The sequence below is a fragment of the Gopherus flavomarginatus genome, chromosome 9, assembly GCF_025201925.1.
Source record: "Gopherus flavomarginatus isolate rGopFla2 chromosome 9, rGopFla2.mat.asm, whole genome shotgun sequence".
In the NCBI taxonomy this organism is placed as follows: Eukaryota; Metazoa; Chordata; order Testudines; family Testudinidae; genus Gopherus; species Gopherus flavomarginatus.
In genome coordinates this window covers 16,288,735-16,314,328 of record NC_066625.1, presented here as the reverse complement: position 1 = coordinate 16,314,328, position 25,594 = coordinate 16,288,735, and the positions used below count along the sequence as shown (strand labels likewise).

Genomic DNA, 25,594 nt, shown 5'->3' with positions numbered 1-25,594 from the left:
CAATATACATATAATTATTAATAATCAGCTGTTCTGGTGATGCAGCCATTTGTAGTACTGCATCTCTTGGTTGGTTCTTTGAGTATTTGAGAAATTTTAAAGAGGGCTTTCTCCAGCATGGAGTTTGCTTTGTAGAGAAGTGGGTGAAGCAGTGATGCAGACAGGGCTTTGGAGCAGAGCCTGGAGAGGGAGAGCGGAGCAGCTCCAGAGCAGTGGAGTTGCAGGTTTTTGCCTGGAGCTGGAGCACAGTTCCAAAGCCCTGGATGCAGAGGATATTCCTTTAGTATAGAAATACTGAAATCCCACCCCTGAAAGCCATTGTAGCTGAGCATGTGATAATTCTAGTTCAGGTTGGGGATGCTTGTGCTAATACTCCATATTTTAAAGAGCATTTTTCGTATGTCTTTATTTCTAGAGCACATTTGGGTTCTGGTGACATGCTCTGTATTTTAGTATTAGTGGTAGGGCTTGGTACTGCTTTCACTTAGGCAAGTGTAAATCAGGAGGTTACAGATGTGTCACTAGCGTCAGGTCAGAATCAAGGCTGTAATGTTTAACCTTTCCCAAGGAGAATTCCCCTGTCTGTGTTTCGATGAAGGGCCCTTGTTGTGCAGCTCTCTCATTGAAATCTGCGGAAGATCCACATGCCTCTGGAAGCTTGCAAGGTCAGGTCTACGCTTTGCAAGGAGCCACGTGTAACCCGGATTCTCCTCTCACATAGTTGTAAATCAGGAGTAACTCCACTGAAGCCAATAGAATTACACTGACATAAAACCACTGTAAGATCAGAATGGGGCTCTTTGCCACTAGATGGAACAGAGTATGGTGTTTCATTGCCCAAGTCTTGCGGAAATGCTTTGGGCATCAGAATTTCTGAATAGACCTGGTGGCAGGAGAGAGGGAAGGGGGCCGTGGTATTCTTACACAAAGCTGTCTGACAATGTAGTAATAACACACACACACTTTTTTTTTCAAGACTACCTAAGGGCACTTAGGCTCTCCACTCCCATTAATTTGAATGGGAAATTGTTCCTCTAAATCCCATTTAAAATCTCAGCCATAATGCCCAGATTCTGCCCTCCAGTGGCTATGTACATTTCCATCGATGTCAGTGAGAATTATGAGCTGCTTTTGAGAGTCAGAGTTTGGACTTCAAACATCCATCTAAACTTGGGTATGAGGCACTGGAAAGAAGTGTGAGGTAAACACCTGAAAGGAAGTGCTTTGTAATAGATTTGATGACCTATGTTGAGAGTGGCAGGGCTTGGGCAGCTGTAACTCTGAGCGTGTTGTGTACGCTATTTTCAAGAAAAAAAAAAATTGGTGATGTAAAGGGAGAATCTTAAAATTTGGACCTCCATCTACAGTGTAAATGATACATCTTCAGAAGCCGTTCCTGAAGTACAGATCAAATATGGTAGCTTTCGTTGGGCATCTGCAAATGACACTGATATACAGCATGACAATGTATATCAGTCCTGCAGAGACTCAAGCACATGCTTGATTTTATGCAGGTGATTTGTCCCATTGACTTTAAGGGGGCTGCTTGTAGGCATGTTAAACATACATTAGTCTATGTGAGACTGGAACCTAAGTTTGGTTGAAGATGGATGAATGTTTGGTGATTACGCTATGCTAACTATTGGTGTTTTCTTAATTATTGGTGAGTAGGTTGAACTTGACATGGCCATTGATACTTTGAATCCCAACTACTGTCGCAGCAAAGGAGAACAGATCGCTCTCAATGTAGATGGCACCTGCACAGATGAGACTAGTACCTATTCCTCGTAGGTATCTTCTTTGCTTTGATGTTCTTTTCTAGTAAATGGTCAGATTTCCCACCAAGCTTTTAGGGAAGGGGCAAAGCAAGCAAGTATGCAATCTGAAGGCCTGTTGTAATGATTTCAAGGACCAAAAACGTTAGAGATGTTTATAAACTCCTTCTCTGTTCAGCATTAAAACAGTGACACTTAGGTTTTGGGTTTTCTCTACAGAGGCCTTCGCTTACTCAGTTTCTAGCAGGCACCCAGAACCATACTTCATTAAGTTGAAAGTTTATTGATCAAACACAAGGAAGAAGAAGAAATTAAAACAGACATTTATATTGAAACTGAAATTGAATGACACTGCAAAACAGACTTAAATAAAACGTATTAAAGTCTCTCTCCTTTTGCAGGCAAAATATCAGCCTTATTTTCATTATTAACCCTTCTTTGATCAAAAGGAATGTTTAATTTTACTGTCAGTCCTGATGTGCAAAGGATATTCACTTCTCCTGTGTTTAACAGACAAACAGACCCAAGGTGGAGAAGAGGCAGGATAGAAGAGGTGGGGGAAATACGGCTTTTGTTGGTTTTTTTGGAACACTGGCTGGCTGGTCAATCGTGAATGGATACTTTGGCTGGCAGGTGACCATGACACCTGGTGCCTGGATCCTGATTCACATTCAGGTCAGGGATGTCATCTGATTGGGTCATTTCTCCTTAGACAAGACAGGGCTATGGACATCTCGTCTCTGTTTTTGCTGTTGTAGTGCAGTTTAGGATTCAGTGGAAAACCGCAAGAGAGAGGAATTGCGGGGGCAGGCAGAAAGTAACACAAACAGAACAGAATCTTAGGTGCCTCTGTGGTGCTGGCAGTTGGGTATCCCCACTGATGGGCTGAGGACTGGATGTCATGATGATATAATGGCTTTCAGGACTCCCAGATGAAAAACAAAATTCCTTAAAGAGGAGTAAGGCCTGCTGGCCTTCCTCTCAGGAATAATGTCCTTTGGTCTGGTCTGCTTCTTCTGTCCTGAGTTTGGGGAAGATGAGGTGGGACGAGACTAGCAGAGCTGGGGGATGTTGAGCTGATATGCACTGGGGGAAGAGATTTTTTTTCCCCCAACATTTCTTTTTCAAGAACCCAAAGATGAGAAAAATGGGTGGAATAGTTCATCTCATTATTTTGTCCATCAATTAGGCTTTATATCCTTCACACCAATTTTGGCCCATTAATTCCTGGTCCCATATCTTATTTAAGTCCAACCTCAGTACAGTCCTTGAATCATGTCAGTAGATTTGTTTTTGTTTGTTTGGGCTAATTTAGTCTCTCTCTGGTTTCCTTGCATTTGTTCATATCATCATTATTGAAAATAATTTGACCTATTTTCAGTGGTAAATTCCCATGCAGACTAAAAAAAGTTATAGGTTATTCTGACATCTTATGAACTTTTACATCCTTTTTACATTGCAGCTTACAATTAGGGTTAACTTTCACAATAGGCCCTCTTACAAATATGAGAAATTTAGACATTTTAATACACGTTGCCAAGACTTTCAAAAGTAACTAGTGATTTGGGAGGGTGGGTATGTGTCAGTTTTTGGGTGCCCAACTTAAGACAGCTTTAAGGAGCTTGATTTTCAGGTAATTCTGAACACACACCCTTTAAAAAAATATAGCCACTGTATGGTGTCTAAGGTTGGGCACCCAGAAATCACTAGTCATTTTTGAAAATCTTGGTCTATACATTTTACATTTTAAGAGAGACTGTCAACTTGAAATTTTCAGTTACCAAAAAAAAAAAAAAGTTAAAAGTAGGTTCAGGTATCTCACCTGCCCCTGTGTCTTGCTACTGATTTTTGTGAATTTTTTTAACATTCCATTTTTCAGAATGTTTTTTGCTCCCCTGTTGCATCATGAAGGATGCACACAAACAGGGGAAATTGGCTGGCTGGCTATTCAGGGAACTGGTGAATGTGACTGTTCGCAAGCTGCTGCCGGATGTGGAAAAATTAGAGACACATTTTTTTTCTATCTAACCTACTTTAGTTGCATAGTCTAAGGGTAGCTTATAATGACATCAGGTAAAAATAAAACTCGGGCAGGTGTGCAATTAAACTTGATGGCATTTTCTGCCATTGTACGCCTGAGCCCCTTGGAAAAATGACAAAACAACATCTAAGCCAAATAAATGTGTCTCAGTGCTAATTCTAGCCATGAGCCATCAAAGCATGGGGGACATATGTAAGCCTTGAGCACACACTTAAACACGTTGCTGAATTATGGCCTCTCTGGGCCATTGGTAGCTGTTAATGTAACCCAGTAGCTCTCCCAGAGGAAGGCTCAAGGTAGCAAAGTAGCTGCTCCAGTGCCCCATGCTGTAGAGCGTCTTCTGCTGTGTAATTCCAGCAGGGCGTCTCTGGATAGCTGGGAAGCCACCACTCAGCACTTTCTAAAGGGCCCCTAATTGAATGAGCACATGGGACAGTTAACATTGTAACTTGTGCAGTACCCATAATAAATATTGCTGCAGAGTGGGAGATCAGCAAATATACATATAAATATGTATTTTTAAAAGACCAGCAAGTTTAATTACTTAATTTTAGAGAGCGACAACTCTTTGCTTCTGCCCTTTAACACTTGCATGTTTTGTGGTATCTGTGGACTATAGTCATAAAGGTTTAATTTATTTACAGGAAGCTGATGGACAGACAAACTTTCTGCTCTTCACAGGCTGCGAGTAACGTTTCCCGTTATGCTGCTGCTATCTATAGAAAAGGTTATTTTTTTTCTCCTCCCCCAACCTTGTGAAATAAATCAGTTTTTAAATATGCAGGGTGTTTGAAATGAGAAAACTGTGTTCTTTGTCTCTAGCAGCCTCTGTTCCTATTAGTGGCTGTCAGTTCATTATAAATAAGTTACCATGAGGGGGAACTTAACTTCTTGGTGTGTTCTAAAGTGCTTGAGATTCCATCAAGGAGTTCTAGTGACATTGTAAACAAGGTAACAGTTAGTAGGGCTTGTAGATGCCACCAGAACTCTACCACTGAATTATAGCCTCAAACCATGTACATTGAAGAGGATATTATTTAATATTATATATAAATTCACTTCCATCTCTCTATTGCTGTTCTCCCTTACTCCACACGTTCTGCTCCTTCATTTGTTCCCCAAACCCTCTCTTTCTTGATACTCTAAAAACCTCTGGGAATACTGATGTCCCAAGAATTTCCTAAAACTGGGTTTATATACATTTTTGATGTCACCTTATTCAGAGTTTGCTGTTGTCATAATGATGTAAATACTCATTATTGGTGTGGAAGGCCGGGGCTGCTGTAAACTTTGGATGCTGTGGAACTAGCACTGGGTATTGTTCTCCAGTTTGTGGCAGAAATACTTACTTAGAGAAGGGACAAAGAGACGTTACTGATTTCTAGGCTCAATTTAGGCTGTGAGTTTGGAGGTGGGCTTCAAGGCTGAATCACAGGTTGGGATTGGATTAGTACTGATCTTTCATGAGCTGTTCTGAGATTTTTTTTTGGCTATAAATGGCAGAAATCTTGTCAGATCATCTGACCTCGTGAAATGTGAGTTTGAGCCATATGTTATCCAGAAAATGGTCCTCTTCCAGGCTTGGATCCTACCAAAAAGCAAATTGTAAGGGGCAGGTTTGGACTAAGGGGTTGAAATCTGATGCCTCTTTGAAATACTAAGGACTGGATTAATCTTCCATTTAAGATTCTCATTTTACATTTAAATTTATTAAATCTGTGTCTTAAATGTAAACTGTGATGTTACAGAGGTGATAGGAAAATGAAAATTGCCAACTGTAGGCCTTGGAAAATAACTTGTAATTTTTCAGGTGAACTTCACCTAACTCCACTACATGGCATTCTACAACTGAGGCCAAGTTTCTCCTACTTGGACAAAGCTGATGCCAAACACCGTGAAAGAGAAGCTGCCAATGAAGGTGAACACATTACAAGCTGTGTTTTCTTTGTTACGGAACAATTTGGTTTCTCTTTAGATTTTGTTATACTGACTTTATGGAGTTATTGGAAAGAGCTATTAATATCTGAAGGAACACAGCATGTTTTAAAATATAATAATATATAATGATTGGCTCAGAGGAAATAATTGTTCCTTTTAACAGTCAGATTAATTAAAGATCTATAACATGAGACTGTGAACACCTGCACGGTAGAATATAATAGTAAAACTTTCAGTACTATTTTCATTTTGCTGCACAAATATTAGCTCATCCTCTCAAGATTCCTGTCAGTTAAGTGTTGTAACAAATCTGTAGCCACCTAGGTCTTCACAGTTATCACTGTGCTTCTCGTTCCATGAGCATTTGGAACATAACAACATCAACAGGAAATGAACTTGGATCTTCTTGTTCCAAAAGCACAGGCCCCTATCTTGAGAGCTAAAGGAGAGTCTCCGTTATGTATTAGCCCTGTAGAGCCTATGCCAGTGATGCATTTCTGATTGCATCCGGTAGAGGGCAGTGGAACATGTATGCAAACTAACCAGTAGATTACCATATTGATATCCCTATTTAATAAATGGGGAAACCAAGATACCTAGGTTAAATAACTAATCCAAAGACGTAGACTCAATGTCAGAGCAAGTTCAATTCCCAGTTCTGCCACAAACTTCCTGTTTGATGTTGGGTCAGCCCCTTCAGGTCTCTGTGCCTCAATTCCCCCTGGTGATGGTAATTTTTCCATACCTCACAGGAGTGTTTGTTTGTGAGGTGCTCGTATAGTGTGGTGGTGAGAGACACAGCTACCCAGGTATTTATGTAAATAGAGCTGAGGGGGCTGGCTCCTGGTCCTGTGCTTGGACTATGCCTCTCTCCTGGACTAAACCTCAGAACAGTCATAAACTCTCTTATGGCTGCTTCATCTTTGATGATATTTTTAATTTCATTTTCCTGGCTTGTTTTTTTGTCAGCTGGCGATTCGTCCCAGGATGAAGCTGAAGATGACATCAAGCAAATTACTGTATGTCTGAGATTCCTTATTACTGGTACTTCAAGAAACTGCACAGTCAGAGTATAATAATCCATACTGAGCTGACAGTTTAAACCGCAGTTGATGCTCAGCAATTAAACTTCCACTTGGGAATGGGAAAGTTGACTATTTAATCAAGTCAACAAGTGAAATAATAAGGGTGGGGCTGTTGCAAAAGAGCATTTCCAGTTCAGCTGGTTCCTAGCTGTCTATCCCTGGCTTTGCCATTTAATGTATTTTCTTTATATAGCACACGCATTTTTGCAGATAATTCCCTGTGCCGTTTTCATCTGTGTCATTTTGAGAGTTGGGGGCACTGTAGTTAATGATGATCAAATCTTGTAGGTAAGATTCTCCCGACCAGAGACAGAACAGGCCCGTCAGCGACGTGTTCAGTCCTATGAATTCCTGCAGAAGAGACAAGCTGAAGAGCATTGGGTCCATCTGCATTATTATGGTTTAAGGGTAGGTATGTTCTGGGTGCTCTGGAGGCCTCAATGCTCACATACTTCAGCAGGCTCTAGTGTCAGCAACATGTTGCGAGGGCTGAGTCTGAGGATCAAACTCAGGCCTTTGCTTGTGGGCTGGGCACCTTAAGGCATTAGATAAGGAGTTGCTCAGATGAACCAAATCAGTTTGATGCCAGGAGTGGTAATCAACTAACAAAAAGTGTAAATGTGTCAGTGTATTAAAATAATACAAACTCAAGCTTCCCCGTGTTGTATCCATGTCTATGCAGCTGTATGGAAGTAATGCATCAGTTACCAAGATGTGATGTTTACATAGTGCAATAGCTGCATGTTAGAACAATGACTATGGGATTTTAATAGCACTGGAGAGCCTGAGAATGAAGAATTAAACTGTTTGAGATTTGGCACATTTACTGTACATTGCAGTGAGTCTTGCTCTTCCTCCCCAACCTTTCTCAGGACAGCCGTTCCGAACATGAGCGCCAGTATTTACTCAGTCAGGGACATGGCATGGCAGAGAATACCGAATTAATTAAATCTCCCAGGTAAAAACTTTGGTCTAGTATCCTACATAACTTGCAGTAATCTTTGAATATTTGTCAGGTTGTCATATATATTCTTTAAAAGTCTGGCCTGTATTATTAACAACAGTAGGTTGTTACAACAGAAATAATTAAAAAAAAAAAAAAAGTGACACTCGCTCTCTCCCCGCCCCCCAAATTTGTGTGTGTGGAGGGGTGTTTGTTTTTGGGTTTTTTTGTATTCCACTCAGGCAAGAGAGTGAAACTAGTCATTACCACTCTCTTTTTTTTAATTCAGTTTAAGTCTAGTTCTTATGCGCTAACACAGTTCTATAATGCGAGGATTACAAACACGGCTGGGGAAGGTTTAAATCAAAGCCAGAAACTATTACATTTAAAAAAAAAAAGTTAAGAACTTTTATTAATAAATGAGTTTTACAAAATCTGTTTTATGATTTTTAATAGAGACTTAAAGTACTTGACAGTGACTGTTTTTCAGTTTCAGATTTGCTTTTTAGTAGCTGTATAGGGGGAAAAGTTTATATGGTGGTTACATGAATCTGTCCAGAATACAATAATTAATGTGGTTTTGCTATAATCTGGGGTAAGCAAGGCCCAGTAGTGGGAAAGCCACAGGACATAGTGTTTTGTACTTATGGTGCCGGTGGGTTATTTTTCAAATTTGGCATCTCGTTGAACTGTCCTGTCTATGAAAAATTCATAGGGCCAGATTCTGTCCTCAGTCACACTGAAGTAGATGAGTATTGCACAGGTGGAATAGAAGAGAGAATCTGGCCTGTTACTATATATTTAAGGTACTTACTGTAGTACCTGAGTGCCTCAGAGTTTTTAATGTACTACCCTTACAACACTGCGGTGAGGTAGGGAAGTGCTATTATCCCCTATTTTATAAATGGGGAGCTGAGACACAAAGGGCATGTCTACGTTACAATTATAAATCCACAGCTTGTCCATGCCAGCTGACTTGGGCTAAGGGGCTGTTTAATTCTGGTGTAGATACTAGGGCTTGGACAGCATCATGAGCTCTGGGACCCTTTCACCTTGCAAGGACCCAGAGACTGAGCTACACTGCAATTAAACAGCCCCTTAGCCTAAGACCTGCAAGTCTGAGTCAGCTGGCGCCGGCTAGTTGTGGGTGTCTAATTGCAGTGTAGACATGCTCCGAGAGACTGAGTGACTTGCCCAAGGTCAGTAAATGTGTGGCAGAGCAGGTAATGGAATCCTTTCTCCAGAGTCCCAGTCTAGTGCACCGATGACTGCAACATCCGTCCTCACCTTAACTAAATTTAAGGAGTGTGCTGTATAAATCTTTATCAGTGGTTACTGGTAACAGAATGAATTTAGTGATTTTGATTTCTTGCAAAACGCTAAAAATCATAGTAAACAGTTGGAAGCAAATGTTCTCAGTGTATGTAACTACGCTCTTCATACATTTCTCCAGCACTGAATTTCCTTGAAAAGGAAAAAAGACCTTGGAAGCTAATATTTACTTAAATAAGATTGCACTAAGCAGGAGATCATTGTACTTCAGCCTAGAAAATCCTAATACAAGTATTTTAAGGCTGATACATTTTCTTTTCCCTTAGTGAATACTTAATGATGCTGATGCCTCCGAATGTAGAAGAAGAGAAGTAAGTGTTTGCATGAAATGTCCTAACCTCACATTGGCAGGATGTTGTTTTTCATTGGCTACAGTTCTGCTTGTTTATTTCAGAGACAAACCTGTGGCTCCAAGCAATGTGCTTTCTATGGCACAGCTGAGAACTTTACCCCTTGCTGATCAGATTAAGATCCTGATGAAGAATGGTATGTGATATTTTTTAAACATTCCACTTCCTCACGTCCTTTCATGACTTCAAACTTACCCTCCTTTTCCTTAAATAGGTAGCCTTTCCTGGCAGTGTCTGTGTTGTCATCCTGCAGGGTTGAGAGTTATTTCTAGGGCTAAGTCTCAGGCTCTGAATAGTATTTCTTCCACTGCCGATCGAGTATGCCATTCCTCTAGAAGGGAAGAGACACATGACCGCTTGAAGAGCTGACACCTGCAATCTGAGCATGTGCAGCCAAAGGAGTACTCCTTGGAATAACTTCCACTCTAAGACCACTCCTGTTGCTTCCAGGACACACCTGTCTCTGTTGATCCACTGCTGGGTAGTGGAGACTATGCATGAATTTTAGCTCAGAGTTTAATGCAGCAACCTGCCACTTTGGCTTTGTCCTTTCCCTGGAAGGTTTTCAGTAATACGTGCCTCTTGCACGTAGCCTGAGACAACTTTAACCCATCTTTCTGGAACTGTAATGATTTGACAATAGCAAGTGCTAAAGTTTTTGTCTCTGAGTCTTACTGTTTTGTCAGAGGACTCTCTCGCTCTCAAAAAATAGAATGGTATAGATGGTTTCTTTTATCTGTGTATTAATTTGGGATCAGTTAAGCCAATTAACTTGCACACAACATTCTCTGACATGTTTTCAATGCATATGCAGACTGACTGAAATGGAGTGCTTTTTCTAAAGTGCTTTTATTTTTTGGGAGCTGTGAAATATTTTTGACTGCTGATTTCAGTGTAAACAGATGGGAGTCTTTTATATTAAAAAATAAAATCTGTGTATCCATATTTTTAAAAAACAGAAGTCTTTCTATGAATCTTTAAAGATGTTTTCAATGTTCTATTTAAACAACTGTGTTTCATCTTTTCCTTTAGTGAAGGTCATGCCTTTTGCAAACCTCATGAGTTTATTGGGTTCTGGGACCGATTCTACTGCAGTTTTACGCTGTATACAGCAGGTGGCGATGCTGGTCCAGGGAAACTGGGTGGTAAAAAGGTATGGTTTCTGTTCTTTGTTATCATCAAATGTTAACGTTCCTGTTAGAAGTGGATCAGAACAATGACTTAGAATCCTCACTAACATTTTGCTGCTGTAATGTAGCTGAAAGCACCAAAACCCAAGTTACTGAAATACTTTGATTAAATTCAATTCTTGTTGCAGTAGTCTGTTATGCAGAAGACAGGGCTGTTGTTAAATGATCACAGGGCAGAGGCTGAGCTATCTAAAATTCTATCGAACTGTGATAAGATCTGTTTTGTTTGTGTATTGAGCCACTTCAGTTCTTGGGAAGAAAAATCTTTATTCCATCAGCATAGGATTCATTACTGGTTTATTGCTGTTGTCACTAAGAGCTGGTCTCCGGAAGCATTTATCCATTTGATAAATCGAGAGTAGGTTGCTGGGTGCACCTCATGTTCATAAAATGGATTCTACTGTAGTCACCTTAATCTTTAATACAGTTGGGTATTCCAGCGAGACTGCAGGTCTCAAATGCCATATCCTTTTCATCCACATGGGATATTACGTGCTGGGAATTGCAGTCTCGTCTTTAGGCCACATCTCTGTAATAAAGATGAGGCTGAACGCTGGTCAAGTTCACATTCATTGGCAGCCATTAGCTTGTGGACCACGCTTTGGCCACCCACGACCTAGGGCTGCAGCTGCTGCATGAATAGCCTGTAGAGTGACACAGATGCACTCTACCTTAAATCGCTCCAGAAAGGAATGCTGTCAGCTGGCTAATGCTGTATACAAGCTCCCAGAATGATGGCACCAGGGTGTTTATGTTGTAGCAGTTGCTAGCACTGTTCTATGTGTGTCCGTGGTTGTTACAATACCTTCATCTTCCAAAAGAAAAAAGTGTTGGAAGTGTAAGATTAGCCTAATAGAATCTTTTATTGTGAGGATGAAAAACAGCTTTTGCCCTGATCAGCTGTGTGGCGTGAAACCCATGATCAGGAATGACCTTGGGGCTTTGGAGACAGCAAAGATGGAGACCACTTATGATGATGGATGTAATTTAATTAGTCTCGCAATCCAAATGGGATGGGGTGGTAAGTGCCCCAGCTGCTGGAATTTATAGCTTCTCTCACTTAAAATCCTTGAGTATTAAATTAAAATTAAAAATAAACTAAGTCTGGTAGATAAATGTTTCTGGCTCATGTTACCTTTGGGGATGTGTGGGGAAGCCATGTAGCCCAAAGCATTTGATGACACACTTTTGGACATGTGTGCATTAAGGAAATTCCCACTGGTGCAACTAAGCTGGGGCAGACCCCTAACGTAGATGTGCTGTACCGGCACACAGTTTACATCTGTGCAGTTTATTTCTGTTTGTTACCAGATTAAACTTCACTGTTCTAAGCCCCTCTTGGCACTAGTGTGAACTGCAATGATGTAGTCACTCTGGTGTGAATTCTCTTGATGCAGACAGGGCTTTAGCTTCATAGGAATTTGTGTAAATCCTTCAAACTTGGCAGGATAAAAGGTGTCTTTTGACCAATAAATGGGCACATATACTGTTGAAAATCCTCACTAATAATATTTAGTTGCAATGCATCATAATTAATCATTTCCTCCTTTAATTAACAGTGATGTCCTCTATCCAAAAGATACCTCTAGCCCACACAGTGGAGTTCCTGCAGAAGTGCTTTGCAGGGGGAGAGATTTTGTTGTAAGTATAGATATGCTCTGTTTGTTTTCCAGTGCCAAACCCAAATAAAATGAAGCTGGCATAACTGACCACATCATTGCTAACTGTACTGTTCTTCTGTAATCTAACATTTGTTCCAAAGAAATAATCTCTAAATTATTCCTGAAGATTTTGTTGAAAGAGTTAAGAGGATCAACATGAAAATATTGATATAGATTTCACTTGCTATTCATGTGATTGGATGACAGATGTCAATCAGATCTAGGTGTCCGATCATCTACCTAATAAAAACAGTTATTGCATTTAAAATATGACACAGAGACACCATCACACGACCCACTTAATGGCAGGCTCAGCAGAGAGGCTGATGGAAGTTGAACAGCCTATCACCCTCAGAGGTGGTCCCTCTAGGGCAGAATTGAAGGACCTTTGCAGGGCGATGCTAGGGACAAGCTGTACTTGTTATGTGTGCCCTGTTGTTCAGTAAAAGGGCTTCGCTCCCAGAGCTGCTGATCTAGCACTTTTCATGAACAATAAGTGCAAATGTAAATTACGAGTACAAGAGACACACACACACACACACACTCTCTCTAAGCCCCAGCAGGGAACAGACTTTTTTACCTAGAGACCGTGTTTGTCTTTACAAACAATCTAAGGAGAACTAATCCCTAAATAACTTCAACATTTGCCATGCTCTGTGGCTTCCATCCCTAATGGATGTGTGTGACCCTGTCATTTTCCTTTTAGAGCCGATCACCCCAATGTTTGCACTCTGCTTAGTTTCATTATTAACTCTCTTGGGCGGTCAGTTGCTGTTAGATTAGTCTCTGTGTGAGCCCAAACTGACGGTAATTAAAATTGACTTTCTGACACATCTTGAAAGCTGCTCAATGTACTGCCATATGGGAGACCCAGAATCAGGGGTAACTCTTATTCCCAGAGGCTTGGGAATTAGGCAGTGCCTGAGAGTATCACATTTGAAGTTTTGGGGATTCTGGGGACCAAAACCACTGCACTTAGCTGAGAAGTGGAGCAGCAGTGAAGCTAGACCCAGAGGAGGTGGCATGTTCAGCACTCTGGTTGAATAGAGAGTGCCCTGCAGGAAAGCTGGTAGTTTTGGACCTGTGAATACACCTCTACCCCGATATAACGTGACCCAATATAACACGGGTTCGCATACAATGCGGTAAAGCAGCGCTCCTACGGATCAGCGTGTCAGCTCCCAGCCACGGCACTCCACTTCCCACCAGTGAGTGTGGGGAGGTTGGGGAAAAGATGCCCCCGTACTCTCCTGCAGCAGGAAGCAGAGCGCCACGGCTGGGAGCTGGCAGAATGGAGTGGTCTGGGGCTGGGCTGCTTTGCTTCCACCACTGCCGGTGAGTGCGGGACCTTTCCCCAACAACACCCCCCATCCCCCCAGTGACATGGCTGGGGCAAGGAAAGGATGCCCCCCATACTCACCTGCAGCGGGAAGTGGAGCGTCGAGGCTTGGAGCTGACGGAATGGAGTGGTCTGGGGCTGGGCTGCTTCACTTCTGCCACTGCTGGTGAGTGCAAGATCTTTCTGCAGCATCCCCCCTTCCCCTCCTAGCGACATGGCTGGGGCTGGGGCAAGGAAAGGATGTCCCCCGTACTCACCTGCAATGGGAAGTGGAGCGTTGCGGCTGGGAGCTGGCGGAGTGGAGTGGGCTGGGGCCAGGCTGCTCCGCTTTCCGCTGCTGGCAGTGAGTGCCTGTTGGGGGCGGGTGTGTGTGTGTGGATAGGGGTCAGGGCAGTCGGGGGACAGGGAGCAGGGGGATTGGGTAGGGGACAGGGTCCTGGGGATGATTAGGGTTGGGGTGTCTCTGGAGGCGATGGTCAGGGGACAAGGAGAAGGGGGGGCCAAAGCAAGCTCGATATAACATGGTCTGACCTATAGTGTGGTAAGATTTTTTTGGCTTTGGAGGACCGCGTTATATCGGGGGATAGGTGTAGTTGCAAGACAGGTATGTTCACAATTGTCTCCTTTACTGGAGTCAGTGATAGCTTGTGGTTTTAAAGAAGTGTGTGCTTGTGCATTGGGGACAGCTGTGTCGATTAATATGTGGGGGAAGAGAAGCTGAATAAGGTGAAAGGACATACAGAACCAGCCCACTTGCTCATGAGTTTTTACACCCTAGGCTGTGACAGGGCAGAGAGCGGGGAGGGGAGGAATTGGTAGCAACGAGGCTTTAAATTCCTGTCCCCAACCCTCCAAAATGTATTAAAACCTCCATCAACTGAACTGGCGTAAGCATGTGTGTGTGTGTATGGGTGGAGGTGGAGTGGGGGCAGTGGGTAGGAATCTAAGTGATTGCAATGTACTGGTGCAGAGCATGCACACTGCCCTGCTTTCTACAGTGTTGGGTGTTGTAGAAAGGAGTAAGGGAGAGGATGGGAGTCTTGCAGTGGTTGGCTTATAAAAAGGATATAAACTTCACTATTAGTGGCAGCTCATGGAGATTTCCTCTGGGGCAAGTGGCAAAACACATGGTTTTGGAGCAGAACGTCCTGAGTTTTACCCCCGCATATGCCTGTAAAGACACAGAATGATAACAATGAGCCTCCTCAGTGTTTGTTAGATTTTTGTCAGGTTTGTTTGTTTTTTAAACCATGTTTAATTTAGATTTCAGAGGATCTAAGTGCAACTCCTGCCACAGCTTCACCAAGGCAAATCTTGGATTTCTCTAGGCCTTTTTTTGTGTGTCCTTTCTTATCATTAAAGGAAAATGTCTACAGGAATAGACCATGCCAGGTCTGTATTTGCCCCAGTTGACCCACTTGCCTGGCAGAGAATTGCCCGCCCCTGCATTCTTGAAAGGTTCCTGGTTATGTCGGCATCACAACAGCACGTCTGTTCTTTAGTAATGCAGCTTCCTAAAATATGTCGTTCTCCCCTTCTCCCCCCCCCCCTTTTTCTTCCCCCAGATGTGGAAGTTTACGCAGGATCGCTGGGTTGTGCGAAAGGAAGTGGCCACAGTCACAAAAGTGAGTGACAATTTTTTTCTAAACCAGAGGTGGATGATAAGCAGGGTATTGTCAATAGCTGCATTTGTGGCTAATTCACACTGCAGCTTCCCTTTCCTCCTAGCACCGCACACTGTGGTGACCCATTTTACTGCTGACTTTAGGACATTACCTGACACGTTTCACTGCTAATTTCCATTATTGCTAACCTAGGACAGTGTTGCTTCAGATCTGTATTGCATAGTGGAGACTGTGAATGAATGACAGAATCAAAGCATTCAGTGTCCTCAGGGGAGGGAGGCTCTTAATTTCTTAAGAGCAACTCAGGCACCTGATCGCTGAATCATCTGCACAAGCATGTTAGTATCTGTAAAGTAAATGGGATTAAAAGTGAAAAAGCTCTGTAAGGATTTTTTAAAAAATCACACAGAATAAAATGACAGAATGAGTAATTGTATGTAGGGACCTTCTGAAATTTTCTAGTGCACTTTGTCAGTGGTGGAGATGGATGTGTACAGAGAGGGTTGCTTCACCTTTTAGCTGAAATGCAGCCATCTTGGTTGCTGTTAAAAGCCCAGAGAAGTCTAAACTTCAGAGAACACTTAGATATGTGGAATATAATTATCCACAGTGCAGTTTGTTCAGGATATTGGGGATAACTCCCCTAGTTTTGCAAAAAGTGCCGTGGATTATTTAACTACTGCTTAGCTTTAGGTCCTTCCCGGTACTGACTCAGAGGGAAGACTGTCTCCTGTTGATTTGCCAGTATCTTTTCTTGGCAGTCTCCTACCCAAACCTTAATTCAGCCCAACTCTGCTTACTTGGTGAAATCACAGTTTTGTATGGCTGCAGATGTGGTTTCCCTGACCCATTACACTCTTTCTATCTGTCTGTCTGTCTTTTTCTTTCAGCTTTGCCCGGAAGATGTGAAGGACTTCTTAGAGCACATGTCTGTTGCGAGAATAAACAAAGGCTGGGAATTCCTGCTCCCTTATGATGAAGACTTTGTTAAAAAGCATCCAGATGTGGTTCAGAGGCAGAATATGCTGTGGATGGGCATTCAGGCCAAGTAAATGATTTGCTTTCTTCTGGGGAATAAATTAAAGATGTACATGTACCAGCTATACCATGACTATAGATTGTAGCATGGTAATATTTTGATCTGCATTTCCTCTACATAAAGTTGTCCCTTTTAAAGGGCAGTTGTATGATAAGACTGGTCCATGGTTCCCAATTTCACTAGACTGTTGACCATCTCCAAATGCTTTAGGTCAGGAGTCAGCAACCTTTCAGAAGTGGTGTGTCAAGTCTTCATTTATTCACTCTAATTTAAGGTTTTGCATGCCAGTAATACATTTAACGTTTTTAGAAGATCTTTCTGTAAGTCTATAATATATAACTAAACTAGTGTTGTATGTAAAGTAAATAAGGTTTTTAAAACGTTTAAGAAGCTTCATTTAAAATTAAAATGCAGAGTCCTGAGACCTGTGGCCAGGACCCAGACAGTGTGAGTGCTACTGAAAATCAGCTCGTGTGCTGCCTTTGGCACCCGTGCCATAGGTTGCCTATGCTTGCTTTAGGTCCTTTGCCATTTTTGAAAGGCTAAAGCTCAAATGTCTGCGTTTGGATGTGGGAATGCCAAACTAAAAAAAATACTCTTGTGTATTTTCTCTTTTTTTATTTGCAGATTAGAAAAAGTCTATAATCTATTAAAGGAACATTTGACACCAAAGAAACAAGATGGACAATCAGGTATATTAGTGGTTAAGATCATTATGAAATATACTCTGCCGTTTGTGTTTCTAGTGTAATTTCTGTGTCCCTGTTAGATTTTTTTTTCTTTTTTCTTTTTGCATGAGTCTGCAGTTTCCCTTTGATTGTTTGGGGCAGATTCTGGGCTACATTAAGGTGAGCTTAAACCACCAGGGTGAGATAAAGCAACCTTAAAACTGCCCTGTGGGGCAACTGAGGATTCCCCAGCACAGAAGAATCCATGGGTGTAATGTAAAGCTAGTAGAGCTGACTCTACAAATAAACTTCCTCATTAAGGGCAGTGCAGTCCTCAGAGTAGGAAATATTTTGGGGGAGGGGGCAGAGCCAGCACACACTGCACTCTGGTTAGTCTTACTGTTGTGATAGCCCCATAGTTTGTAAACCAGTGGAAGTTAGCAGTTCCCCATCTCTGTTCTGCTATGCCTGATGATTAAGCTATTAGTGAAGAATTAGTTTAACAGGGGCTCTAAGGAGGTACAAGGCCTTCTCTTTTCAAGGCGATTCTCCACAGTTGCTGCCAGTGAAAGTTTAAAGCAGCTGTTCTGTAATCATAAGAGGTTGTGAAAACTTGAGATTCCAGGGAGATTGAACTAAGTACTTGGCTAGTTACCAGACGTTGGAGTACTGGGATACTGCAAGCAGAACTGACAAATGGACACATGAATACATTTCAATACCCTCTATCTTATCTGGTGGGAACATTTCCAGACTGGGTAGTTATTTCAGAAAAGGGGTTCTCAATCTCTTTCATGCTATGAACCAAATCCTAATAGAGAAGTCTGCTGGATTCACAACCTACCCTCTGATTAGTGATCACTCAAATCATTTTCCCATCCATTCTCCCATTTGCAAGCATGCAACATCCTGTGTGGTAGCTATAGCAATTGCTCTAGCTGGTTTTCTCCTTGCAGCAGATTCTATCAGCATCCACCATCTCTTGAAAAATCTTCTCTTGCAAAGATGTCAGGAGTCTAGGGGTGCAGGCAGAAATGTGTGTGCAGTTACTGCAGTTGTATGTGCAATTCCTGATTCACACAGGGCTTTAGCACTCACACAAGCATGTTTTCCCATGGCCCTGGGCTTTAGACTTCTGAAAAGTCAAGCCCTAAGTATCTCGCTAGTAGTTATTAAAATGATTCTCTGCTTGTTCAATTATTTTAAAAACAAAATCTAGTCTGAAATCAGTTTGGGGTCTTGGATCTCTGGAATAAACTGTTCAGTGCCGTTAATTCACTAAGGTCTGTTTAATAAATACACTGCAGAATTAATGTCCAAGATTCTCTGTTAACAGTGTTGTACTCCTTGTATCTTTCTAGCTCACCCACTTCTGGTTTCTGGGGAACAAAGGGTCAATATGGCTAAAGCAAAAGTCAAACAAAACTATGGGCTGCTGGAGAAAGAGTTGCAAAAGCAAAAGGCAGAGAGCAAAGCAAATGACTCTCCATCCAAGATGGATATTTCCAATGTCCGCATTAAAGAGGAGCCTGTGAGCGATGAGGAGCCTATGGACACGTCTGCCTGTGAGAGTATGAACAATGGTATGGTCAATGGCATCCATTCGGAGGAGAGCTCCATGGACTCATTAAACGGTCACTTGCCAGGCGGATGCACGGATCGAGTTGCACAGGAACTGAAAGCGTTTGTGATGACGACGTTTAAGAAACAGTTTGTTCTCACTCTTAGTGAACTTAAACGGTTATTTAATCTTCACTTAGCCAGTCTGCCCCCAGGACACACGTTGTTTAGTGGCATTTCAGACAAAATGTTACAAGACATGGTATTGGACACTGGCTGCAAACAGATTTTGGTGCCTGTAAGTATCCTCCTTATATTGTACACGCGGGGAAGGGCACAAGTGCTGAGCCGTAAACATACACACTATGTGGTTGGGGCAAATATCCCTCTGAGCAGCTGCCGGTACCTCGGCCCATAGAAGCTGGGGCTTTGTCTGGCTGACTTCCTGCTTCCCACAATCTTTGCTTGAGTGCTGGCCCCCTGCAGTGCTCTCCTAGTCGGTATAAAGGAACTCAGAGGTACGGCTTCTTATGGACTGGACCCTAGTGCTTCACTACTTGTTATCCTCACGATTCCATGAAGCAGTCTGAAGTGATCCAAATCCCAGGTCCATTGCCTTAGCCAGGGCTGTACAAGCTCCTTGTTCTCAGGGCTGCCATGGAAGGAACAATGGTATCTGTTATCTCGGGCACAGGACACACCTGGCAATACAACAAGTGGCTGGGAAAAATATAGCGGGAGTCACATGCTGTGCCTGTGCCACATTCCTTTTGGTCACTAGCTGTTAAATTTCCTTTCCTTGTAGGTGTTTCTGTGGCTGCTGTAAAGACAGGGAAATGTTTGTATGTTTGAGAGCTAAGACTTCCTGCAGCACTGCATGAAGATAGCTCAGGTAGTGGAGAGAGGAGAGCTGCCATTGTAGTGAATGCAGAGAGAGCCTGAGGGCAAAACTAGTTTACAAGTCAGGTAGCAGTCCTGGTCAGTTTGCAGCTAGGAAGTCCACTGCCTTTAGGGGGAGAGAAAAAGAGAAGAGACAGCTGCTTGGAGGAGGAGGCAGGACAGAGTGCAGGAGGAGGACAGAGTGAGGGGAGCAGGAAATAATTCATAAGTAGGACTAAAGCAGGGGAATTAAGACTCAGCTAAGGAACGAGGCCTGTTGCAGGGAGGTAGGAATACTATAGTATGGTGGCCATGCATGGTAGATAGACAGTGTGGCAGCTGGGAGTTAAGTAATGGACTTGAAATGCTGCTAGAGAGAGTCCCCAATTAAATGATTTCTTCTCCTTTCTGCCCAGTGACTTCTAAATCCTGGCTGCAGCCATCCTGGCTGATTTTCCACCTGGAGCCACCTCCTGTGGCTGTTCCAGGGTCTCGCTTTCTTTCATGTGCCATGTGATGTGGCTGCACGGACTGCAAATGGTAATTAGCTGAGGGTCACTTCAGGTTGGGTTGGTTTTGAAACTTTGTAAATTACTTCATTATATTATTACTTAAACTTCATGGGGAAGGAAGGGAACATACTGTTTTTTAAAAAACAAACTCCTGAGGAAGCTGGACGAGTGAGAAGGAATTGCCTTTCTGCTGTGGAACATGTAACAGAAGAAGCTTTAAATATAGAACCTGATTCAAAGCCAGACATTCCCTACTGAAGGGACATGTGGAGGCTTTTAGGTCCATCCAGTCCAGCAGAGCACGGTGTCTGTTGTCTAATGTTGGCTGCAAGTGCATTGGTTGTTCCTAAAAGCACACGACTTATTGTGAGCCTTGTTGCAAATCCCACTGTTTAGATAAATAGTCGCTGCACTGCTGTAATCACCAGCTTAAATCCTTTCTACCAGGAGCCCCTTCCCCTACCTCTCACAGAGGGGGTTGAGATTAGTTGGGGCATGTTTTACACTCACCAAACACTCCGTGTGAACATAGAGCTTTCTTGGCCATGGGCTGCTTCCCTTGGTGGATCCTTTGGAACCTAAGACCTTCTAAGCAGTGCAAGGACCTTTCCTTTTATCACTTGATGCAATAATTACATGTTAATTTTCTGAAATGAACTTGCTCCAGTGATTAAAAACTAATGAAGTGAGGTAATGAAAACAAGTCCCTCCAGGAGGAGTGCAGTTGAGCTGCCACATCAGAGAAAATGCATTGCTAAAAACTTGGTTAAAGCCTTTACCTGTTCTCTCCCATAGAAATGAAGGATTGACTCTGACCTGATGCGCTTAGAGTTCAAGTTAGTCTAATGGTTGTTGTGTCTTTGTACTAGAACCCACTGAGACACCACTTGGCTGCAAACGAGGCCGTTAGGCACCTATTGTGGAGGTACATTGCTTGCACATGCTTGGTCGCATTGTAACATCTTCAAGCCAAAAGAAATGCTCAGTCGTTAGCACAGTGGTGGGATCCAGAGAGAGTCTCGGGTAGGCCTGCACTTGAATGCAATTGGCTATTGTTTCCTTTAGCCTAAGCTTCCAGGCAACCTGACAGTCCAGGACAGGCTAGGGCAAGAGAAAGGAAGCCTTGAATCAATACTTTTGCTTGGAGTGAGCCTCTGTTTGAAGTTCCACAGTCCCATGAGGAGGATGTTTGCACACAAGGAAAATCTATTAACCTCCTTGAGTAGTGGCACCCTTCCCACTCTTATGGTTGCTGCCTTCTGGGCTGTGGGGACATGGTGGCAGCCTTCCTTCACTGGGATCCTTTTCCTAGGTCTTTGAAGGGCACTGTAGGGCCACTCCATTCACCTTGTGTCTTGATGGGAGCATTCTAGGAAGGACTGCTGGCCTCTGCCCAAATCCTGAGGCGAGTCGATGTAGTGGGATTAGCAGGAGAGTGAGATGATCTTGGCAATAGTGTCTTGCAGACTCTTCACAAAGGGGGAAGATGAGAAGATTTTTTTATTTTTTTTTTAAACTCCCAGTCAGCTGTTTCCTTGGAGGCATTCTGGCCGCTGAGACTTGGTAAAACTTCGTTAGCTTAGAACCAGAGTTCCTGAATGGCCAAGATAAATGCAGGCATAGTAGTGTGATTTGGTCAGGGAAAGAGCAGCTTGCAGTACATGTCTGTTTCAGAGCTCTATCAGACAGAGAAGAGCAGGTGATATGTAACACAGTGTTGGAATAAACACTTCTTGCTCCACGCATTGTCCCTCTCGCAGGCCTTGACCATAACTCATTTTTCTGTGAGAATCTGATGCGCCTGCTTTTATCTGTGGGATATGCATACCATAGGAGGCCAGCCTTTATTAGCCAGCATTCCTTTGAGGAGAGAAATGTTTGAAGTGTCAAGCAATTGTAAAGTTTGTTAAAACTTACATGATGTGTCTCACGATATTGGAGCAATGCAGGGTTCTGAGCTGCTAATCTCACCAGGTAGCTCCTACCAAACACAATTTTCCTGTTTACGTAAGATTACAGATTAAGTGTGAATGTAACTACTAGGATTTCTGGCACAGTCATCTAGGGCTCTCATCTAAGCCTGTGAGGGGTGAGAGAAAAGGTATGTTTCGTACCAGCTAACAGTTAAGTGTGACAAGAAATGGAATGGAACAAATGATCATCCCTGTGCCATAGGCTTAGGGGATCTGAATGGGCTTGTTCGCCTCCGATGGTTGATTTTGAAAATTAGGTTGTTGACAAGGAATGAATTCTCAGTGACCTAAAGGAGGAAGCATGTCAAGAGTGAGAGTGTGCTCTGAGGGAAGATGTTGAGGCTAAAAGAGGGTTTTTTATTTTTCCATGTAAGCATTTGTATGGCATGAGAGTGGTAAGATGGGGGCTACTGCATCACTTGTGAGGTGGAGAGCGGCGCAAGGGCACGCCAGCTGAGAAGAACCAAAGGCTTGTTTCCCTGCATGGGTGCTTGAAATTAAAAGTGTTTCATTTTCTGAGTCTGCAATAAGCAAGTGCCTGGCTTCACGAGCAGTTTACTGCTCGCTCTTGTGGGATTGTGTATCCTGCCCGCAGGACAGTGATGAAGGGTGTTTCAGCAATGCCATGTTTTTCCCTCACCTTGTATTGGTTAAAGTTTTTCCATGCTTTTGAGTCTCCAGGAGTGACTTCTGAATACCTGTCTAATCTAATCTGTCTACTGTATCTATTTATTTAAAGATATGTATTATTGTAGCACCTAGGAGCCCTAAAAACTGCCATAGTCAATGTAAAAACTTCTAGAAAGAATGAAATCCAGCTTCATGCAATAGCAGGGAACAACTCGGAGCAACTTTTAGCATGGAAGCAAATGTGTCTGTCAGTTGCTGCTTATAGGAGAGAACTGAATGTTTTGTTGCCATGAAATATCCTTTAACATTCAAGCACTGGAATCACTTTCGGTGTTTAGCAGTTGCATCCAAAGGGTGAAGTCCCCCCGCTGCCCTGGCCTCAGTGCTAGGGAGCCTGCACAAACCCTGTGTGCCAGCTAATTCCCACTTACACGCTCAAAACAAAGTTTAAGCAGTTAATAGGATTGTGGGTGGATCCTTAGTGCATGAGTGAATTTCACTAATAGTGAATAAAGGTGCCGATCTAACATGACGTTGGCTTAATTGGGGCAATGTAAGACTGCTGAAATGTTCCTGTAGCTTCCAACATTCACTCATTCAAGATGATTTGTTTTAACAGCCTGTAACTAAAATTAAAGCAACCACCCTGATTGGTGCAAACTGTTCTTAGTTTCCCCCACAGATTCATGCTGTTTCCCCGGATGAACTAAAGGTTTATGCACTTTGGGAAGCTGGTGACATTTACGACCAGGTAAAGGCAAACGTGGCTGTTAATCTAACCAAGTCATTCCCAGATTGCTGGTTGCTGGGAGCTTGGTATTATTTGCATTCTTGCTTTTAAAAGTGATACAGCCCCTCCCCCATGCTCCCCCTTGGAGTCTGTGGTTTCCAGTGCCAAGCTACTTCAAGCTGGGAGGCAGTGCTCAGTCCACAGTAGTGATGATTGCTTCACTGAGGTATGGGGGAATGGACAGAAGCAATAACATACACTGCTCACTAATTAAACGTTAGTGTAAATAGCTTTATAGACATGAGTAGCACCAGTTCGCTGCTCCATTCAAACCAGGCCTTAGAGCATATTAAACTCTGGTCCTTGCTGTTTAAAAAGTCAGCATTATCCAGTAGTTACCCTGTGGCGATATCTGAGAGGTCAGAATTTCCTTATAGCTAGAAGGGGAAGTCACTGTGGCATTTGTGGGCATACACTGACTTTAATTGTTACCACTGTAAATTGAGTGTATTGGAACATACGGAAGCAGAAAGTCTGTGCTAACGGCATAAAACAGTTTTCACAGGGAAGACCCACAGCAGCATGCTCTAGATGTTCATTATAGTCAAGTGGAGTGAACAGAAGGCCAGGAACTCCTGAGTTCTAAACTTAGCTCAAATTCTAGCTCTATTAATTAAACTTTCCCTGCCTCAGTTTCTCTCTGTATGAGGGGGATAATACCTTCCTCACAAGGGTGTTGCAGGAATTAATTAGCTAACATTTGTACAGTGGTTCGAATACAGAAATACACTATACATGCTAAGTATCATTCTTATACTTGCTGTAGTTCTGGCATGCTGGTATGGGACTGTTTGGAGTGGGATTTCCTAAAGAAGATTCCTTTAGCGCAGTTCAGTGAACGTGTTGTGCCAAATGATGTACCTAAAAGCTTGTATGGAGCCGATGGTGGTTTTCTTGTTTCATGTTTAGAAATATAATGCAGATAATTTTTTTCTCGTGTGTTAAAATAAACTTTTGTTTTAAAGCATCGGCAGGTTTTGCTTAAAATCTTTACCAAAAATTATCGAGTGCGCAGGAATGTCATCCAGCATCAGTTGAGCCAAGAATGTGGAGAGGATCTGAATAAGCAGGATGTGGATAGAGTGATAAAGGTAATGCATCAGATTTAAAAATCACATACAAAGCTCTTGTTTAATGGTGGTTTTGATATAGTCAGTACCAGAGGTTTTTAATATATTGGCTTCACAGAAAGGATCAGATTCTACGTGGCTTTACATAAAATGATGGTGTTGCTAGCGTGGTTTCTGTTATCATGTGGATAGGGCCTTATTTTCAATCTGTTTGATGTAAAATATACTTTTTACATTCTCCATTTTTTGCCAAAGGGCACTGACTTTTGAACTCATCATCATATGGTGTTATCCCAACAAATCCTTTTCTGACATGGGCTAACAATGAATACAAAGTGTAATAAATGTACTTTCACAATTATTATTAAATGGTATTGCGTTAAACATTAAGGGGGAAATTTTCAACATGACCTGTTGTGAGCTTAGACATGGGATTCTCATTAATATTAACAAACGTTGGGAAGCATAGTCCCCACACACATCAAATTAATAATACATCCCCTTACTCTCAAGGGGAGCATACAGTTACATAGGCAAACAGCAGCAACAACAAAAAACCCCTTTATCAGTTAAAACATTTTATGAAAGAATGTTTACCAGTTTAACCCTTATGTATGCTCTGTCTTTGAAAGAGCCACCCATTATTTCTAAGGTGTTGCAAAGCATACAAGGAATGTCTGGAGGGCCATACAGGCATTGATTAACATATATTAAAGTAGTAGAAATCCACCAACTCATGTAACTTTTAAATAATTATTGCTAGGAATTGAGTCACTCTGGCCCTAATTTCAGTATATTACGTGTTTAAATGCTTTCCAGAATCCAGGCCTGTATTGTAGATTAATTGTGCATTGGAAAGATTAGGGGTTGCTTTGATAATATGCAGTCTGGCTTTATTCAGTGTCCCTGGTCTTGATTCTGGTCTTAATATTTAAGCTAAACCTAAAGCATGTTGAGCCTGTTCAATGTAACACACACTGCTGGTGTAGGCAGATTTTTAAGAAGATAGGTGTGTCTAAACATTGACTGTAACCAGGAGTGCTCAAACAACGTATGTGCACATTTCATGATGCAGCTATTTAACAAAGAGTGTATCTGCGTAGGAAGTAAATGCACTTTAAGCCACACAGCTTGGGCATCTGTATCACATGCCCAGCACTGGGTTGTGTGTATGTGTCAGTCTTCATTTTCCCC

General features: G+C 42.4%; 1 protein-coding gene across 4 annotated transcripts in view; it reads left to right on the top strand.

Moving 5' to 3' along the window:
- The window catches only part of POLR3E (RNA polymerase III subunit E), a 38,757-nt gene that overhangs the window by 10,670 nt on the left and 2,493 nt on the right, over nt 1-25,594 (top strand). For 2 of the 4 annotated variants that reach the window (XM_050966721.1, XM_050966722.1), the window contains 16 exons: nt 1,672-1,787; nt 4,461-4,543; nt 5,627-5,734; nt 6,724-6,773; nt 7,128-7,247; nt 7,712-7,797; nt 9,381-9,425; nt 9,509-9,600; nt 10,497-10,617; nt 12,214-12,295; nt 15,220-15,279; nt 16,170-16,327; nt 16,946-17,010; nt 18,348-18,844; nt 23,211-23,291; nt 24,296-24,421. In XM_050966721.1, the coding sequence (XP_050822678.1) occupies nt 1,672-1,787; nt 4,461-4,543; nt 5,627-5,734; nt 6,724-6,773; nt 7,128-7,247; nt 7,712-7,797; nt 9,381-9,425; nt 9,509-9,600; nt 10,497-10,617; nt 12,214-12,295; nt 15,220-15,279; nt 16,170-16,327; nt 16,946-17,010; nt 18,348-18,844; nt 23,211-23,291; nt 24,296-24,421 (1,890 nt within the window). Of the gene's footprint in view, nt 1-1,671; nt 1,788-4,460; nt 4,544-5,626; nt 5,735-6,723; nt 6,774-7,127; nt 7,248-7,711; nt 7,798-9,380; nt 9,426-9,508; nt 9,601-10,496; nt 10,618-12,213; nt 12,296-15,219; nt 15,280-16,169; nt 16,328-16,945; nt 17,011-18,347; nt 18,845-19,841; nt 19,966-20,806; nt 20,863-23,210; nt 23,292-24,295; nt 24,422-25,594 lie in introns of those variants that run through there. The other 2 variants (XR_007776162.1, XR_007776161.1) reach the window with 2 other exon arrangements.